This window comes from Pectinophora gossypiella, chromosome Z (genome assembly GCF_024362695.1).
Source record: "Pectinophora gossypiella chromosome Z, ilPecGoss1.1, whole genome shotgun sequence".
NCBI classification, from domain to species: Eukaryota; Metazoa; Arthropoda; class Insecta; order Lepidoptera; family Gelechiidae; genus Pectinophora; species Pectinophora gossypiella.
In genome coordinates, this window is record NC_065433.1 from 7283856 (window position 1) to 7305509 (window position 21654).

The window sequence follows — 21654 nt, forward strand, 5'->3', positions numbered from 1 at the left end:
TTGTTATTCCCTCTAAGGCTTCGATACCTATGCAGTTTTAAATTCAAACAACTTATGCACACTTTCGAATTTTGTACTAGAACTTATTACAAAAATATTTTTGTAAACGGCCAATAAAATAAAAAAAACATTGTATTAAAGTCCCGCGTGAAGGGCTTTTTGGCGGGAACGGGAACGGGACAGTTGCTTTCTTCATTGAATAATGTAAATAATTAATACGAAGTGGTGTTTTGTGGTTAATGATCGCATTAAGTTAGTCGGAAGACATTCGCGAGTGTTATTATATTGGAGTATTCAATAAACAAAGTGTATCTGCCTATTTTCGCTGCGTGGCAAGAAGCCGCTTCATAACTCGAAAGTTTATGCGGACTTTTGAGTTAATTCGTTTGGGGTTCGGAGTAGGAGTCTACTCCGAGGGTGGGGGCTTAGGTTTCATCATCATCAAATTTCATCATTTCATTAATCATCAAGAAAAAAAAATACGTAAGACATGGCTGTATGGGCATAGTTCCCTTTAGGGTAAGGCCACCCTTCGGGGAAAACCAAACCAAAAAAAAATCCCGCGTGAAGTGAAGTTGCCCTCTATTAGTTGCCCATCCATAGAGCTAAATGCACAATAAAACTACATGTGCAAAATAAAACGTATATTTTGTTGGATATCAAATTCGAAAGAATTCAGTTTTCACTCAAATCAATAGGCAGTTTCAACTTTGTAATTTATTCAAAAAATCTTGTTAGCATTTAGAAGCTACTTAAAAGCTTTTAGAATTTATAACTAGCGTAAATAAAGAGCATTATCCATCACATCACATGATATATAATTTATTATGTAAGTATATTATTTATATATTCATATAATATTATAATAATTGTAGTGTGGAATATGTATGTTTAATTATTGTGTGACATGCGTGTGTTTTTGTATATATTCGTATATGTATACAAACGTACACATTACATACGTACATACGTATACATTCGTACGTATGTATACATATACATACGTACTATATACGTAGTCACTAGTCGTATGTATATGCGTATTTTTATTTATACACTGTGCCGTCTCACCTTCTCGTCTTGTCTTTTAGAGTATACCCACCTTTTATAACTATTATTTTAATAAATATTAATAGTAGAGTTAAATAGATATTAAACTCATCAAAACCCATTGAAGTAGGAAAGGAACATAGTACGTGAATTAAATTCAGCCATTCTTTTTTTGCAAAATTCACTCTGTTAAAACTTTCCGTAAGTACTTACGAGTCTGTGAGAAAGTGACAAAGCTCAGACAGCGCTCCTCCTCGTACCCAAATTTAAAGTGGATTTTTTTTTAAATTGGATAGTAAAACGGGTATTCCCGGGTGAGAGCCTTCAGCCGAGTGAAAGCCTTCAGCGCTCGCCATTTGTTCGGCCAAGTAGTTAATGCCATCTGTGGCAAATCTACAATAAGTCACGTCAGAAGAAAAGGTATTCAATAACAACATACATAAACAGCCTATATACGTCCCACTGCTGGGCACAGGCCTCCCCTAGGGGTCTCCACCAACCCGCAGCAGCGTGGTGGAATATGCTCCATAACCCCTCCGGTTATATTCAATAAATTGGAACATATTAGTTCTGTGACAGGTATAGTCCTAGTAAACAGTTTTTCTGAAGATCATACCCACGACACAGGCATGCCTAGTGTGGATATCGCAGTGTAATAAGCATTGTTATACCGTCTCTTTTGAATAAATATTTTTGTATTTTGTATTTTTTTGTATTTGTATATTTCGATATTAAGTGGAACACCGACGAGATTATTTACCGCAAACGACTGCATATTCCGCTGTGCGAACGTGAATGTCACATACCTGATAGGTACTCAGTACCTTTGGTTGACCCTAATTGAACGGAAATTGAATGTTGTCACATCTTCACGGTTTCCCGAAACATTTCAATTACTTATTTCAAAACGATATTCTAGTTATTAATTTGCGGCTGGTACCCAGTTGGTAATCAACGCATCATAATTAAATTAAATTCTATTCAAATGTCAAAGCATTAATTTGCAATTGTATTCCCATGAATGTGGACAGATTAAAGGCAGAGTTTTGGCGAGCTCATTATCCTTTGACATTCAATCAAAGCGATTCGCTAATCGTGGAATGTGTTAGGTAATGATGATGACGCGGGGGTGGTAATGTCCGGCATTTTTTTATGATTGCAATTATTTATACATAACAACAAAGCATGACGCGTATACCCCAGAATATAAGCAGAGGTGTATAGTAAATACTCACTGTTTGCCTGTTATGTTTAAGTCACATCTAATAGAGGGCAAGCCTATTGCCATAAACCCGGCACAAATCTTTGAAACCACATGACACCAATTATCTTATCGTGAATTCACACTTCTTCTTATCGTGTGGATTGTGAGGTGGAATACCAGCCCCATCAACCCTGGTATCAGGGTTACTATTGAGCCGCCAAAGGCCCCTGACATGGCTCATGTAACGACTGCTTAGTCGTTACTTTCGTTTACAGATCGAAATCAAGCCATGAGCCAGGGGCCTTTGGCACCAACGGCTCCGTTGGTGCCGACAGTAACCGGGACCAACGGCTTAACGTGCCTTCAGAAGCACGGATCATCTTACTTTCGGACAATCAGGTGATCAGCCTGTAATATCCTAACCAAACTAGGGATGACAGAGTGATTTTTGTGATATGTCCCCACCAGGATTCGAACTCGGGGCTTCCGGATCGTGAGATCAACGCTCAACCACTGGACAACGGAGGCCGTTCACACTCTTCACACTGATAAAGTTGAATACAGTGGTTTACAGCCCGATCAGGGATTCGAACCGTAATACTACGGTGTATGTCAGTCTTCATCATCACGAAATAGACTAGTTTCCAACTATTCAAATCAGTTACTTTTTACTAAACGTCAAAACACGAAATTATTTTGGAATTTGTATGAAACAGCAACCTGTGACGTCATAGAAAAATTTGATAAAATGACGCACTTATTATTATTTTTTTCTTTAAAGAAAACGTTTTTGATACCTTTAGTTCGGTCTTTATTTAGTAATCATAATTTCATAATGTATTTTTAACCTAGGGATAGTACCTAGTATGTATATAATTATTATGTTACCGAAAATGTATGAAATCAAGGAATTGATACAAATCCTAGGAAATGTGTACAATTCCGATACCATTCAGGAAATGTATAAAATATTGTTTGAAAAACTATTTAATGCATAGATATCCCAGGAAATGTATAAATTTCCTCGGAATTGTATATAATTCCAATATATTGTACTAGGAAATGTATAAAGTACTTTCTGTAATAAAACACGTTTTTAATAAAAAAAAATATTATAGCACTTATTGAGACAATCGGGTAACAGTCAAACCGTAAAATAATAATATTAACATGTGCATATTATCTTACTAATTAAAACTTCTAAAATCAACTATCTATTAACTTTTAACGTATCACAAAATCATCTCATATTTTATTCTTATAAAATCAAATTTTCATTTGGCAAGTAATCAGTCCCACTGCTGGGCAAAGGCCTCCCCCTTCTCTTTCCAACTCTCCCTGTCTTCGGCATCGTTCCGCCAGGGACATTGATTAGGCTACAGAAAAAAAAAGTAATCAGTCTGATAATTAAGTAATTATAAATGCGTCCCTGCGTACCCTATTTAGGAAATGTATAGATTTCCTAGGAACTGTGTTATGTGTAAGTATATATATATATATATATATATATATATATATATACTTACACATAACACAGTTCATCACACAGGGAATATATATATATATATATATATATATATATATATATATATTATAATATATATATATATGTTTATATATATATATATATATATATCAATGAATGTTATTAAATTGACGCGTCAATCGATGCCAATCAACCAACAAGAGTAATTAATTCCGACCTCGTCACCACACACCCCCCTACAGAGGCTATAGATCTGCACTTTATAGCTTAATGTATTCTTCAGTGCCTACATTGCCTATCGGGACCGCTCGTACGTCGCCATTGCGAATATTGCTTCTACATGAGCCAACATCATTCATTACGTTAAAAGCCACCCAACGTCCTATTTTTTAAATCAGTCGTAAGGACTATTAACGCGAAGGATTGAAAAAGTTTTACATGCAATAAGTACATTAATTAAAAAATAACATAATTGGTTTAATGAAATCAAATTGATGAAGAAAGATACTTGATGCATTGAAGCTATTGCCAAGTTTTTATTTAATGCACTTAACAAGCCGTGTGAAATGCAATGGTTTCATACAACCATTTCTCAATGTTATGTGCACAATGCTTAAGGAAGACTGACACCAGAATACTTTAGTTAAAAACTAAGTAAAAATAATAATAAAATCCCTAGTTTTAAATAGTTTATATATTTATTAAGTGTATTAAGTATGTTGCTGTAATATACATGGTGGCCCAGAAGTTCAGGTTCAAAATGAAAAATTAGAAAGAGGGGCTTTGATTTATCTTTGATTGTGCGGTACACAGACTTAGGCATAGTTGTGAAGTAAATTAAAATAATTATTAAGAAAGGGATAGCGACAAAATGATTATTTCTGAAGTAAGGTAGAAAATCTAGAAAAAGGTACAAAATGGGTCATATCTCCTAAACCGTAAATAATTGCTGAACATACATGGGGGTGTTTCTGATAGCTAATGAGCCCCTCTTTCTAATTTTTCATTTTGAACCTGAACTTCTGGGCCACCCTGTATAGGTAAAAAACTGCTAAACAAACGTTTTTTTGCCGAGAACTTACAGTTTCAATCACAGTTTTATATATATTCATTGTTTGAAGGAAGCGTGTTGGTGTACAATAGCTTAATCCTGGCTGTTCTGTACCCGGATGGTACGGTAAGCAATTCTAAACACACTACACTCTCTTTAATAAAGCTTTTGAAACAGAACACCACCTCCTAAAATCACGGCTTCCAAATTTTGAGCTTTTGAGTATATGAGGACCTTCTTTTATTTGTTTCTACCGTATTAAACTAAATACCGAACTAAGTACAGTCAGAAGCAAATAGTTAGTGACTGTCAAGGTGTACATATAGTTAGCTATATCTAGAATGTCCAATAATTTAATAAGGGACGTTTAAGGTGGCCGTATAGATAGTAACACTCTAAGTGACCAAAAACATTGGTACAACCTGCGTGTTCAAAAAGTTGCCAACATCCTAATCGTCCAGGTTCACGAGACGGTTACAATGTCAAATAGATCGGCTCAATTATGTCGTCGTTAATCATGACGCTATGACACACATAAATAAAAGCCACAAGTACTTGATGGATATGATGATGAACCGTGTGGTAACAGGTGATCAGATGGTCCATCATGTTAGAAACAATGCAATCCCAATCAGGAACATGAACAGCAGAACCTGCTCTATGAGTTCCGGCTTCACTGGTGCAGCACCATTTCGGTGAGCAAGTCCATTTTGCACTTGACCGGTTTTTTAAATCGCTTCCGCTCCATCACGGAAGCAAACATTAACATTCCTGCAAACATACTGAATTTCAGATCCAAATAATTTTTTTATCACCAAAATACAATTAGTTACAAAAGTAGTGACGACTAGTGAGTAGTAGTGGAGACTTTTTGTAATTATTTATTTTTAGTTTGGTGCAATAAAATGTATTTGTATTGTAGTGGTAGGTAATGGGAAGATTGCAAATGATCAAAACATTTCATTTTTTTCCAAATTATTTGAATTAAACACGAAATCATATGATTCCACAAAAACCTAACATAAATTATACTCGGTATATTAGTTTTGTTCAATGTTCTAGTCATATATGTTAGTAACTAGTATATACTAGTTACTAATCACAAGTATTAGGTGATAAGTATTAGGTATATACCTAACACTATCAACATACTTACCTAACTTCCTTATTAGTTACTAAAGTAACAGTAGAATTCACAACCCAATAAATGTGATTCAAATTTGGAATATTGAACCGAAGCAGCTGAACTTAGTTAACTTAGAAACTGGAGACTGCGTTCCAGGAGCTGAAATCAGTATTGAAGTGAAATATCAACATTGCGGCCGTCAAAGACATAGTCTCTGTAATTTAAGTTAATAAATACTATCAAAAGGCATTCCTGCTTTTGATAACTTGTAACTTTACTAATTAGAAAGCGTTGGAGGACCTTCTGTACTGTCATAGAATAAAGAATAATACTACGTATAGAACGGTAATTCTCCGCCCCGCACTAATTCGTATCGGGCGCCGAGCTAGATTTACCTCACCCCCTCTGGGTCTTACTTTAGTCTAATGGTCGTTAGCCACTAAGGAGTAAGGGGAAGAGCGACAGTCTGTCTCGCTCATTCTTACGCGGTAAAACGACTCACGGTGCTTCTTCTTCTATCGTATGCCAAAGCCTATTTTAGTAATCGGAATCAGTTGATAGAAAGAAGTTTTAATTAGAATCAGCATTATGTTTCGCTTTGCCGCTTACGACGCTACGCAACATACATTTCTGTTCTAACAGCGGCCGGTCCTGTAAGTCTGTTTGCTTTGCGTGTATACCTAGGTCACAGCCCCGGACACTACATTCAAACATTTCGTTCTGCCGTGCGCCACCTGACGCGGAAGTGCGAGCGAGACAAAGACAGCCCACGTGGCCTACCTTCCTCCTTACGGCTTACGGCGTTTTTACGGCCATTTAAACTAAAGTGGCCGGAGTACGCACAGGACCGCGGAAAATGGAAAGAGGAAGGGCAGGCCTTTGCCTAGCAGTGGCATCTTGTAGGCTAAATTACATTAGAAACTAAAGTGGACTTCAGCGGGACGGTTATATAAATCTATGATTGGTGCAGGGCGGAAAGTGTCCGTTCGGAACGTAGTATTCCTTGTTCTATGCTTAGGTGAAACTCATGAAGTACCTTTCTCTCTCTATTTAAGAGCTACGCTCTTGTCGGTGGAGTAACCACCATTCCTCTCTTCTTCCCGCCAAAACCTTCACCTCCCGATACGACACGACCTGCACCTTCTCTTTTATTTGTTTCATAAATGTTATCCTAGGTCTACCCCTTCCTCTCTTCCCTTCAATTTTTCCTTCTATAATGTTTGTTATAAATGAATCGCGTCGTATCAGGTGGCCAATCATATTTCCTCTCCGGTTCTCTATAGTCTTCAATCTGGTTCTCTTTTCTTCAACTCTTTCCAGCACTTTTTCATTTGACACCAATTCAGTCCAGCTTATACCCTCCATCCTTCGCCAACACCACATCTCAAACGCTTTCAACCTCTCTCTGTCTCTCTGTGTCATAGTCCACGTTTCACTTCCATAGAGTGCAATGCTCCAAATATACCTACCTACCTACCTAATAGTACCTTTATTACACACAATATGAATACAACCAGGTACTAAAATCGTTACCTAGGAAATTCCGCATTTTTTCATGTATTGCACTTATGTTCAAGCTTATATTCGTTTATTATTACTAGTCTACATCCCACTGCAAAGCAAATGCTTATCTCCCTTTCTTCCATTCCTACCTATCTTGGGCTTTCTCTTTCCAAAATATCAAATGTGCGCATCCACTTGTCACGCCATCTTTCTCGCAATCGATCACGACACCTTTTGACATTCGGTACCCAGTCTTTCTTTGCCCGTAGTGCTTCCGGCATTCGGGTAACATGGCCAGCCCTATCACATTTCAAATTAAGAAGCAGACTTCTGAGCAATGTCAGTGGTCTCCGTTATGAAACCCAGCATGGTGTTCCAAATTCGATTCCATGAATTTGACACCAAATACTTATACAGCGTTCCGTGTTGCGCTAGCAAGTTATTAAAAAGTTATATGATACTGTTTGGTGTACGGAAAGAGTTAACAGTAGATGTCTGAGCGGAGGTCGCGTTGTAACAAGAAACTTTCCATGTTCGGGTCACGACACACTACTTTGTACGGAATCCTTTTGTGGATATCACGTAAGTGGCAGCACTCTGCCAGCGGGAAAGCGATTAGCTATTTACGATAAAATCAACAGCCTCCGTGGTCTAGTGGTTAGAGCGTTAGGCTCACGATCTGGAGGTCCGGGTTCGATTCCCGATGGGGACATTGTCGAAATCACTTTGTGAGACTGTCCTTTGTTTGGCAAGGACTTTTCAGGCTTGAATCACCTGATTGTCCGAAAAAGTAAGATGATTCCGTGCTTCGGATGGCACGTTAAGCCGTTGGTCCCGGCTATTACCCGTATAAACACCTCCACCAACCCGCAGTGGAGCAGCGTGGTGGAGTATGCTACATACCCCCTCCGGTTGATTGAGGGGAGGCCTGTGCCCAGCAGTGGGACGTATATAGGCAGTTTATGTACATAACATCACATAAACTCACGCCTATATCACAATTGGGGCCAGAGGTGCATCAAGATGAACTGAGTACCCACACCTCACCGAGCTAGTTTTAACAACGAAAAAAAAACGAAAAATATGTTTTTTATTTATACCAACGTGTTAGGCGCTGAGCCGAATCGCCGTCTATAATGTTATGTGACTTACGATACTTTTGGAGAATTTCCATAAAAATAAATATAGAATCGATCTTTGTCCGTGAAATTTGCCTACCTACACAAAAAGCCTACCCTGCGTACACAAAAAACCTACTATACAAAAAGTATCCGAAAAATACTTGCATACAACCTTTACATAAACAATTAAAGATGCAGTGGAAGGCATAGGTAACAAGGACGTTGTTAACTTACTACACTACAACAATAATAATAGGAAGTGTTGTAAGTTATCAATATTAATTAAGTGTACATACAATTACATCGATAACTACACGTCACGAAAGGCCACATTCGCCCCATTTTAGGCGTAAGATATAACCGGCGGGAGGCTCAGATGTTTTTGAACAAATAAATATCATCTTGAGTGAGTAGTTCTTTAGTTGTAGTCGTAAAATATACACTGTAACATAAAATATAATACTAATATAAAAATAGTGTCGTTTAAATAACTGACGCATTTATCAATATCGCTATCAAGTATTTATCATTCGTAAGATCGCGACCATGACAAAATCAAAAAAATATATATACTTATTTAAAAATTTATTTTAAGTTTTTTTTTTATTAATTAATTAATTTTAATAACTTTTCATTTCAATTAATTTCATAGACATAGATACATAGACATAAAAACTTAGCAAAAACTATAGCCGATGGCTCCTGCATTATTGGGCCGATTAAAGATCCCTCCTCGCAATTGGCCCTCACTAGGGCCGCACCCTCATGTCGTTCTTTCCCCAACAACAAGTGACACTATTGAACTTTCCTGTCAGACACTGCTTCAAAGGGAACAATATTTCTCGCTCCCAGTTTATCGACATTGTATTTTTTTGTCAATGAAAAGTCACTCTTGAATACGTTGTTAATATCACGCTCAGATTTTGAAGTTGAAAGAGAGCTGCATCCTTAATACTCAAAAGCCAATTATATTTGCGCGACTTCTCGTTATTAAGAGCTAATTAACTTGAGTCTTCTTTAGGTTTAAGTTGAATCAAAAATAAGTCGTGCGTGCCGTAACCTTTCGAAGGAAAGGTCTTCTTCTTCTATCGTGTGGGTGGATTACTAACCCCATCAAACCTGGTGTCAGAACAATGACTTAACGTGCCTTCCGAAGCACGCATCATCTTACTTTTGGTCAATCAGGTGATCAGCCTGTAATGTCCTAACCAAACTAGGGATCACAAAGTGATTTTTGTGATTTGACCCCACCGGGTTTCGAACCCGGGACCTCCGGATCGTGAGCACAACGCTCAACCACTGGGCCACGGAGGCCTTTGAAGGCCGAAGGAAAGGTTATTTCTGGCTGCACACATAAACTCACGTCTATTTCCTGCCGGGCTAAGCAGAGACTATGGAAGTCCATTTGCTTCTATCGTGGCACACTTCTCTTACTTCATCCACATTCATCAATCATTTCATACATGCAAGCCTATTCAGAGTAGAGTAAATATAGGGTAAGTAATGTAAGGAAATCAAATTAGGTGAATAAAGGCAACTTCGCAAGAAAACTGTTCTCTCTCTTACTTCGTAATAGAGATAACCACATTCAATTCTACTCAGGGATTTTACAGCTGGGTACATGCAAACAGACAGCCAGACGTTGCCCTTGGCTTCGTAAAAACCAAACACATTTGCTTTTAAAACTTTAAATTATAAAATGCATTAGTATTTACATTTACTTTTAAAACATTTCCGCTCGCGACTCCGTCCGATTTCTATTCTTTTTTCTATTTTCAGCGCATAGTTCCTAATATTTATATCCATATTATGAACCTTCTACACAAAGATGAAGCGTTTCATTTTTATAATTTAAATTAATAATATGCAAATACTTGTCCTAGGTACCCTGCTGGCGTACACGCTGGTATCGACTTGTGTGTTGGTGCTTCGGTACCAGCCACACTCCACTAACCTGATAGAACTGCTGCCGCAGAGCCTGCGCACCCCCGTCGAGCCCGAGGGAACTGCCACTGGACAGAGGGAGACCACATTCACGGTAATTTGTATTTAATTTCGTGCGGGTCACTTACAGCATAATAATAGTAAAGTATGTAAGTAAGTAAGTAAAGTAAATATGTCTGCTGTATTTCTTCGAGTCTGCAATGGAAGCTAGGTATACAATCATAACGCTTGCATCTATGTATATTAAATGATATATCAGGAATCTTTTTGTTTTTTGTCATGACTTATTGTAGATTTGCCGCAGATGGCTTTAACTACTTGGCGGGACAAATGGGGAGCACTGAAGGCTCTCACCCGGTACAATGTCAGGAATCGTCTCTGAGTGGATTCTACTCTAAAAACATTGTCTCATAACATTGGCTTTACGCCGAAAACATAAGAATAGTAAAGGACCTTTAAGGTTTCGATTTTCTTCATCATCATCAGCATCAGCACGTCTTGTAGCTAAGCCCCGGTTCGCTCCGCGAAAGATATGGCAATCGTCTTACGAATTAGGTACACAGTTAGATTACCAACCTCATCACCGCTGGTGCCAGAGGTATTCTTGCGCCACTAAGTTCTTAAGTACTTTGTAAAGTTTACGCATTTATACCAAGTGACGTGGCACAAGCTATCTTCGTTTCATTCACACAATGTCAAGAACGCTTGGTTATACAAAAAGAAAGACGACCGGCAATGTAATATTTTCCCGCAATTCGCACAGATTCTCTGAAAAAGACACTTCTACACTTCTTAACTTCACTTGGCGATCTGAGAAATCTCGTTGACTTGTTTATTTCACGATAGGTATACAGAAGACTCCAGTAACAAAGCTTTTGTGATTAGGTAGGACATCAGATTTAGGTATTTTAGATTTAGGTATTTGGCTACATGAACTCATTAAACTTACGCCCGTAATCACTAATAGGGTTGGCAAGGCCACAATTATGAAGATAACCTACAGCCACTTTCCGTGCAAACGGCCACCGCTTTTCTTACGAAGTCCTATGATGAATATTATGAATCGGCGGTGAACTAATGAATTTACGCGACAAAATATATTATTTGTAAGACCTATACTTATTAATTATACCTAACAAACTAACTTGTTTTATGAGCCACAAATGAAAAATACTTACATAGACAAATACATTCCATTCAACTACAATTGTAATAACACACAATATTATAAACAATTTTAAAATAATAATAATAATTTATAAGTAGGAAATGTCCTCCAGCACACCACATCGAGGCCAAGTCCCCAGAATATTGACCACCAAACGGACTCTTTGGTCAAAATAACTGCTAATACCACCCTAACAAACCTAACCTAGAAAACTTAAAATAACAAGTTTATCTACATCAACAAGAACAGACTAAATATTTTATCGACGTTCATTGAAGCACAAATAAAATATACTCATCTAAGAAGTAATTGATCCGGATATTTTTCCGAGCCAATTTTACCGTCGTCTGCATAAGAGACCGGATAGGGGCGAAAAGCTGGATTTTATTCATCATCATCAATTTAAGAGCCACGCTCTTGTCGGTGTAGCACTTTCCATGCTACCTTTTTAGGGAAAAATAGGACAGTGGTTTCCCTCTTGCCATCCGCCCCGCAGTACTCTGTCTGACGCGGGTGGGATGGCGCCCAGAGTAGTATATTACAAAGCCATACTAGGACTCCTGTCCTCCGCTTCTGAATAGTACTGATAGTTACTGCTGCCCTCTGTCAGGTTCCAGGTTACAGTCCCTGTGACTTGCCCGTTCCGTCCTGCATTGCCGTACCGATGGCTCCCATCTTCGCTACCCATCTTCGCTACCCATCTTCCATCCATCCATCTTCTATACACTTATATGCAAAGATGTTCCGTAGTAGCTCAGGTGGAAAAACACTTGACTCTCACTGTAAGGTCGCAGGTTCAAATCCCAGCACAGGATTAAGGCAATGATTTCAAATTTGTTTTCGAATTCACGTTTGGCTCATAAATGATTATCGACGTTACGACGTGCCCAGAATACTAACCTGCCTAGTCCAATAAGGATGAGGTTTGAAACAATGTAAAAATCAATTACTTACCACGTGTATAATAATGAGAAAGCGTGGCGTATTCCAAAGAAGAAGGCATCGAGACAAACCTGTTTAGGTCTAGCGATGTTTGTAAAACAATCTATGTGTAATTTATGAAGTGTTATAAATAAAAAAAACGGAATATTGACGACGGAGCACTAGCTCGAACAATTTCTTTCGAAGTCAGGCCGGGTCGGAAGAAGTTTTAATAAAATCTTGCGAGGTTTCCCAGATCTAGGTAAGATTTTTTTAGTCTATTATTTATTGAAGTTTACGTTTTATCGCAAAATGTTTACTTGTAAATTATTTATTTAGGTACCTACCTTTTCATACATGGCGTGTCATATTACACCTTTTAATGAGACAAGCGTGTTTTACCTTTTTATCACAATAAATAAGACACAAACGAACACTTATAAAAAGGAGATCATCGGCTCTCCATACTTTGGCCGGCCCAAAATTGAAAGTGCCGGCCAGAGAAAAAAAATGTGTCGAACCTTTCGAGTAGATTGCTCTGAACATTTTTTACTATGACACCAAACGTGTATGACCATTAGTTTGCCTTTAATTGGATTTTAAAAATCTCGATTTTTCATACATTTTGTATAAAAAAATATTATGTCCGTTGGGAAAAAAAGGGATACAGGCGTATTACAAAGGACCGTTAGAACATTTATTAGTATGGTGCCAAACTTCTATGACCATTATTTTGACGTTTATTGGACTTTCCGTTTTGGTTAACATGTTAAAATGCCGGCCATCGAAAAAAATACGTCGAATCTGTCTAATAGTTGCTTGTCAATATTTTTTAGTATGAGAACAAATTATCTATGACCATTATTTTGACTTTTATTGGAATTTACGTTTTAGTTCAAATGTGAAAAGTGCCCACCAGCAAAAATATCATGTAGAGAGTATTGAGTAGAAGCCTATTAACATTTTTTTCTATAGCGCCAAACGTGTACGATCATTAGTTTGGCTTTTAGTTTATTTTAAAAATCTTGATTTCTTATTTATTTTGTTTAAAAATAAAGTGCTTTGGGTAAAAATTGCGGTACGACGGATTACAAAGGACCTTTAGAACATTTAATAATCTGGCGCAAAACATTTTTGACCATTATTTTGACTTTTATTCGTCTCTCTTTCCGTTTTGGTTCAAATGGGAAAATGTCAGCTAGCGAAACAAAATGAGTCAAATCTTTTGGTAAACGACTTGAAACGTATTTTTTTACTATATTACCAAATGTCGACTTTGGCTTTTATTGGACTTTTTAAAAATGTTTATTTTTTTATACATTTTAACAATGACAACAAGTAGAGCTTTCCCAATACCTAGTTATTAGTCAGATAAATACTTTGTGTTTTTGTTTTGTGTGTTGTTAGGTGAACTTCTATATTAATACTATCTGATTATAAATATGACGTTGGCTGTAGTTTTTGCATTCGATTCAACGTTACGGCCTAAGTTTAGGTTGAATTATGGTATTGGTTCACCTTGACCGTAGATAGTCACCACACTCCAGAGATAAGCTTGCCATCTAGTGACGAAATTCGTATTTTGGCATGACGTCTGAAGTAGCTGCTAGGGAAGACAGGAGTCGGGCAGTTGTACTTTGCATGTATGCCGATCACAATGTCTTGGTGCTACTCGGCCGATAACATAGTACCTATATGGGTACTATGTTACCGGTCGAGTGAGGTGATATCACCCCACTGTATTTTCCTTGTATACACACTTTTCTTAAAAAAAGTAGCTTCTAAAGCGTGTATCATCACCAGGTGAGGTAGTGGTCAAACGCAAACCTATTTTTAATTTATAAAAATGTGTCAAAAAGACGACTATATTACGCCTTTAGAAAGATAGTTCCATTATCACCAGATAAAACTTTTTTTCGCCAAAGTGTAGGTATCTATGAAAACACTATATTTTTGAAAAATCGAATTAAGTTCAAAATAGTGGTCATAAACGTTTAATGCTTTAGTAATCAATATTCTGACAATCCTTTAAATAACGCGCCCGTTATATTTTATTTTTTTACAAAATAAATCAAAAATCAAGTTTTTTTTAAATCCAACAAAAGCCAAACTAATGGTCATACACGTTTTTGTTATAGTGAATAATGTTTACAGGTATCTTCTCGATAGCTTTGATATGTGTTTTTTGCTGACCGGCACTTTTCACACAGAAACTATAACGTAAAGTCCAACAAAAGTCAAAATAATGGTCATAGACGTTTGGTGCCCTAATAATAAATGGTCTAACGGATAAGTTATAACCGAATATACCAATATTGTTTCTTGGCCGGCACTTCACATTTTCACAAAAAAATTATAAAAATTCATGTTTTTTTAATTCGAATAAAACCGAATATATTGACCCTACAGTTTTGGTGCCATAGTAATAAATGCTCAGACGGATAAGTTCTAAGGATATATACCATTATTATTACTTGGCCGGCATTTTACATTTTGACCAAAAATGTATGAAAAATACAGTTTTTTTTAATTAAAATAAAACCGAAGATATTGACCCTACAGCTTTGGTGCCATAGTAATAAATACTCAGATGGATAAGATCTAACGGAATATAGCAAAATTATTTTTTGGCCGGCACTTTGACTTCTGGGCCGAAATCCGATGATCTCCTTTAACAACATAGTATCACGCCTGTGTCCCTGAAGGGGTAGGCAGAAGTATAAAAAATAAAATACGGATGAAAATATTAAATAATTTTATACTTGCCCGAAGCACTTTCTTTTCCTTTGTATAACTTCTGACCTACTTATATGTCAATTTTTATCTCACCTAATCTTCTCTCGTATGAGTTGTGAGATCAATAAACGACCTCATCAACCCTGGAGTCAGTGTAACTATCAAGCCCCAAAGGCCTGACTTTGCTTATGTAACGACTAAATACATAAAATGAATAGTAACCGACACCTTCGAATCACGGATCGTTTTACTTTCGGACTGATCAGCCTACAATAGCCTAACCAAACTAAGGATCACAAAGTGACTTTTGTGATATGTCCCCAACGGGATTTGAACCCCGGGAGCTCAGGATAGCGAGCCCAACGCTCGACCACTAGCCTTTATCTCACCTAATGGAATCAATATTATACCGCACGCCAGTTCACAAAACGTCTCTATTCCGTCGTCCGCACCACATTCACACCAACTTTGAAGATCTTCGAGCATTCCACTCCGTTTAATCTTCACGTTTAGACACGCTGACTCACTTAGGTGCAAAGGCTACCTCCACAAACTTTATCGACACAAATTATGTTCTAGTCACAAAGGTTCCGGTTGAAACCGTAATAACTTTTGGCCACTTTGTGTCTACCAAAGCTTCACGTTTATAAGCGCTGTCAATACAGTAAATAGGAATATTTATGGAGCCTTCCCTTCATCCCTTGAGGTTCTAGCAATCTACATGTGTTTGAAGCGATGCGATTGGTTTCTGGTATGAGAGGAAATGTATGAGTATTTTCATAGCGACATGTAAACAGTATTAGCTACTTATATTCAGGGACAAAACGACAAACTTAGAAGGTTCCATTTATCGATTTTTGTTTTTATAGCACTTACCCCTGCTTCACAAAGTGATTTCGACAATGTCCCCATCGGGAATCGAACCCGGACCTCCAGATCGTGAGCCTAACGCTCTAACCACTAGACCACCGAGGCTGTCCTTTGTTTGGTAAGGACTTTTCAGGCTTGAATCACCTGATTGTCCGAAAAAAGTAAGATGATTCCATGCTTCGGATGGCACGTTAAGCCGTTGGTCCCGGCTATTAGCCGTAAAAACACCTCCACCAATCCGCATTGGAGCAGCGTGGTGGAGTATGCTCCATACCCCCTCCGGTTGATTGAGGGGAGGCCTGTGCCCAGCAGTGGGACGTATATAGGCTGTTGATGATGATGATGACCCCTGCTTAGGGAAGGGTGTGGGCTTAATGACGATACATAGATCGAAATAATTTCCCATGGACAGGAGGAGGACCCAGTGGTATAATGGTTAACACGCTCGACCCGGCTTGACAAGGGCTGCGGGTTGTAGTCCTGTCCGAGTCAGCTTTTTTGTGTGATGCTCTGTCGCGGGGCCACCACCTCCAATTCTGTTGAAGACGATATAGATTACTGTACGTACCATGTACATAGTGTACGTGAAAAGATTTTATGTGTACGTGCTATAATTAGAAAGAAAACAACAAATTAAAGTGGCTCCGCTGGGGAGTATGCTTTCTAATTATAGCACGTACGTATAAAATCTTTTCACGTACACTATGTACGTAGTACGTACATCGATCTATACTTCAATTTACAGGAAGAAAACATCTCGAAGTATGCAAACTGAGTGGCTCCGCTGGGGAGTATGCTCTCCAGCGGAGCCACTTTAATTTGTTGTTTTCTTTCTAATTATAGCACGTACACATAAAATCTTTTCACGTACACTATGTACGTAGTACGTACATCGATCTATACTTCAATTTACAGGAAGAAAACATCTGGAAGTATGCAAACTGAGTGGCTCCGCTGGGGAGTATGCTCTCCAGCGAAGCCACTTTAATTTGTTGTTTTCTTTCTAATTATAGCACGTACACATAAAATCTTTTCACGTACACTATGTACATGGTACGTACAGTAATCTTTATCGTCTTCAACATAATTGGAGGTGGTGGCCCCGCGACAGAGCATCACACGCTTTTTTAGATTTAAATTTTCTCTTTGTAAGGTTCCATTTATTATTCCACATGTTATAGAAGTCAATTAGGGTGTCAGGTCCTGTCTAATAATCATCATCTCCTTAGTTATCTCCTTTTCATAAGGTCCGTTTACCTAACTTAGCTGAAGATTTGACAAGTCCAGTTTTTTGCAGAAGCGACTGTCTGACCTTCCAACCCGCGAAGGGGAAACCAGCCCAACACATGTTCGGTTTTTTTGAAACACGTTCCTAGGGAATGTGGGTTTTGTCACGATGTTTTCCTTGACTGCTGATCACGTAAGAGTCAATCGTTCTGTACTTTTGGCTCTGTCCACCCTAATAAAGATTGCTCGCCATGACTTCATATGAGTTTGATGTAGAATGAAACCCGCAAATTTTACATGCAAATTGCGGTAATAGGAATAAATGTTTTAACATTATTTAGCATACTTATAACGGATAACGCTGAAGCCTGAGATTGGTTGAGTCGAGTGATAAGTGCAATGTGGTCAACACAATCTGGTAGAGTAATAAATATTATCTGCCTTATAACCCCTTATCAATCATCGTCGAATAATTTCGATTTTTTTCTCTTTATCAGGAATACAATTTTTTTTTGACGTGACTTATTGTAGATTTGCCGCAGATGGCATTAACCACTTGGCCGGACAAATAGGGAGCGCTGAAGGCTCTCACCCGGTACAACGCTTAAGACAACAGGCCTGAGGGTGCCCAGTTGGGCGCGAACCTCGGTTCAAGGCGTCGCCGTCTGATAGGAAAAATACTTGAAAGAATTAATCGACCCTAGTGGGTCGATAGCGATAAGCGCTGATTGAGAGAATTCGTCGACCACAGCGGGGCCGGTATCGGGGTTCTGAAGGAATACAACCATAATTCGTCACTGGAAAGGCCAAATTACGTAAGCGACAAAATATGTATTTTGAGTATTTTATATCTTCGGAATCAGCGTTTCATTCTGCGTCGATATGTCTGGGTAGCATTGCGATACGAGCACTTTTAGGCGATTACTAAATTGAAAAAATTATCACTTTTTAAGCCGTTTGTTTTATTTGTAGAAATGTTTAAGTTCATGTACTTTACGTAAGAGTTGTATGTTACAGAATAGTCTGAGTAAAGCAATTTGCAGTCAAGTGACTCGTGGTTCAGTCATTTTGTTAAATAAAACTTACATAGGACAGAATAGATTAATATAAAATCAGGGCAAGTTGACGCAGAGTAATCAAGAGGTAGATTAATATTTAACGTTAAGTAAGTTAGGCATGCAAAAGCAATTAATAACGTCCAGGATGGAATCAGCTGATTAATCTATCAACTGAGGCGTTGGCGTCGGTGTTATGTTACTGTCGTGTACTCTGTCTCACTCAATTACAAATGAAGACTTACCCGCAGTAGCACTATGCAACTTGCGACTCTAGTTTAAATTAACATAAGCTCACGACTATATCCCAATTGGGGTAGTCAGAGGTACATCCATCGCAAGATGAACTAAGTAGGTACACACGCCTCACCGAGCTTCCGTCTGTCAGTGGCCGTCTATAATGGTCGAACTGCACTGGGTTCGAACATTAAATTAAGTACTCTTAAGTAAAAGGTTACGTTCTGTAAATATAACAAATAATGCTTTTCCAGTTCATAAATTTGATGATATCTAAGCCGTTTCTTTTTTTCTATCCGACGTCCGTGAGTTGGGACGAGATTTACCGAAAGCCGAGATTTGCGCCCACTTTGCGACTCTTAGACATGTCAGTTTTTTATTAAGTGGTTACCCTCAGCGGTACGAAATAGAAATGGGTGAATATTAAAATGTGCCAAGTTTGGTGCCGAACTTTCATATTATTTTTTCGTGAAAAATAATATATTTTTTTCATGTCGGAACCCAATTTTTTACGAAAAGATAATATGAAAGTTCGCCACCAAACTTGACATTTTGATATTAACCCAAATAAAACCTGCCTACTTCTCCCACCAAGTGTTGCTACTGTTGAGTGTTCTTAAATTTTGACAGTTCCACATACTATTTGAGAAGACAAATTAGTATAATGTGTTGGTTACATTTTTATCAACCCTTTGCACAGCGTTTAACTGCAAAACCATAGTGTTGTATTTATTCCCTAAAGATCGGAAAGGAGAAAACTTAGAAAAACTTTCTATCAAAACTGTCTATTTCCAACTGATGGCTTTTCTTTTTCGTAACTCATGCTTCAGACGGGATACACTCCATGTTGTTCCACATTTTTATAGCAATCATAACAAAATGGAGAACTGTCTTTTAGGAACACTTTACCTGTCACCTAAATTTGAGCTTCTAGTTTTTATCTTCATTGCCATCTAAGATAAAACTCATATCTACAAAAGTGTCTAATAAGTATATTTGAATACGTATTTACTTCGAGGCAATGCAAAAAGCGAAGCAAATGTAACTGGGAACTTAAGTATAAAACATTCTTACCGTAGGTACCGTATAGATATGTCTGGATCAAAATAAAGGCGTGCCTCCGAACAAAAACACCACAATTATTCGCAGCAGCGTTCTGCTTCTGTATTGCTTAACTGCTACTCTACTGTTTAACAAAATGAACCTACTGTACAATGCTTTAAAAACTAATGTGTTTCAAAATACAATACAAATACACTTTATTGCACCAAAATAAAAAGAAACAAAAGACTGTTAACTAAGTACATGGCAAATGGCGGCCTTATCGCTTAAAGCGATTTATTCCAGACAACCATAGGGTGAGGAAAAATGAAAAAAAAAAAATTGAAAGATTGCGGGTACAAAATACCCTGCCAGCTATTTAGAAACGTTTGAAACCCATTTTGTATTACAAATTCTCTTTCGCTTGGTGATAGGTAAGCGAAAGTTATATTAGTAGTTAATTAATATTGAACCTACCTAATTTATTTACATTCGCAAACTATTATTATCATTTAATTAGTATCAAAATTACGCTGAAACTTTTGCATAAGTATATCGATCAGTATACAGATATATGTAATTGCAGATCCAGCCTATAAATGAAGTAATTTGATTATCTTTGCTGGTTTTCGTATATTAAATATTTTCCAACGTTAATTTTATCACGGCTATCTGATTTAAACACCTATTAAAATGCTATAAGTTTAAGAGAAATTTCTGTTCGATATAAATAGTATAGTGGGAATAGTAGTTATTGGACTTATAGTCGAATCACAGTCGAATAACAGCCTCTGTGGTCTAGTGGTTACAGAGTTAGGCCCACGATTTGGAGGTCCGGGTTCGATTTCCGATGGGGGCCTCGTCCAAATCACTTTATGAGGCTGTCCTTTGTTTAGTAAGGACATAGCAGGCTTGGATCACTGGATTGTCCGTAAAAGTGAGATGATTCACGTTCACATTACTTCAATCTTTAGTGGCGCAGCGTGGTGGAGTATACTTCATATCTCCTCCGGTGGATTGAGAGGACGCCTGTGTCCAGAGTATATAGGCTGTTTATGTATGTTATAACTTATTCACGATAGGTCCGATTTTTGTGTTATTTTATTTCTGAAAAAAAAAAAACTATTTTTGTGTTATTTTTTTGTGTTTTTTTATTTTTGTGTTATCATATCCAGCTTACGACATCGTATCAACAGTGGCTGCAAGTTGTCTTTGATTACTTGTGGCTCTGCCCACCCCATTAGGGATTACGGGCATGAGTTTATGTATGTGTATGTATGTTATTTCTGAAATATTCCAAATATTCCGCATTAAAAGCAGCTTAATATGACATCATGCCTCTTGCCATAGAGACTGAGTTTTTTGGATTCCGAAGCCTTAATATTTGTAAAAGTATTGTGACCCATTTTCTTCCTCATACAGCACTTGCCCATGGCAGTCTTAAGGCGAACGGTTTTAGGCAAGAAGAAGCAATTAGTAGGCCAGTATGGTAGTTGAAACTGATCCGAAATTGACTCATTGCGTTGTTTATCAGCTGTTACTGCAATTAAGGCTTCTCTAAGCTTACCATCAAGCATAGTCGAGCAAACATACTTGATCATTATGAAAAAGAGGCAGCAGTTGGCTAAATAGTAGTTGTTCTCTCATAAGTTTATCCAGATCAATACATGTCAAATGACTCGTACATGCTTTTGATCTAATTGATATTAAATTATCCTCAGTACTCCAAGATGTCACGACAACCCGCTACCAGCGGACGCAATCATTTTCCCGTTTCATAACACCAACACCGTTCCCCATAACAATTTCTAAAGCTAAACCTTCGTTAAATCAGCCATGTCTAGAAAATGTGTACATTGAGTCGCCGAAGTTTCACAATGCGGTCCTAATTGCGTTCCAATAAACGCTGGCAGT

The 21654-nt window shown here is 37.7% G+C and overlaps 1 protein-coding gene across 1 annotated transcript in view; it reads left to right on the forward strand.

Moving 5' to 3' along the window:
- The window catches only part of LOC126380772 (probable cationic amino acid transporter), a 168700-nt gene that overhangs the window by 133948 nt on the left and 13098 nt on the right, over positions 1–21654 (forward strand). Inside the window, exon 11 of the mRNA XM_050030371.1 lies at positions 10425–10579. Within this exon, the coding sequence (XP_049886328.1) occupies positions 10425–10579 (155 nt within the window). The remainder of the gene's footprint in view (positions 1–10424; positions 10580–21654) is intronic.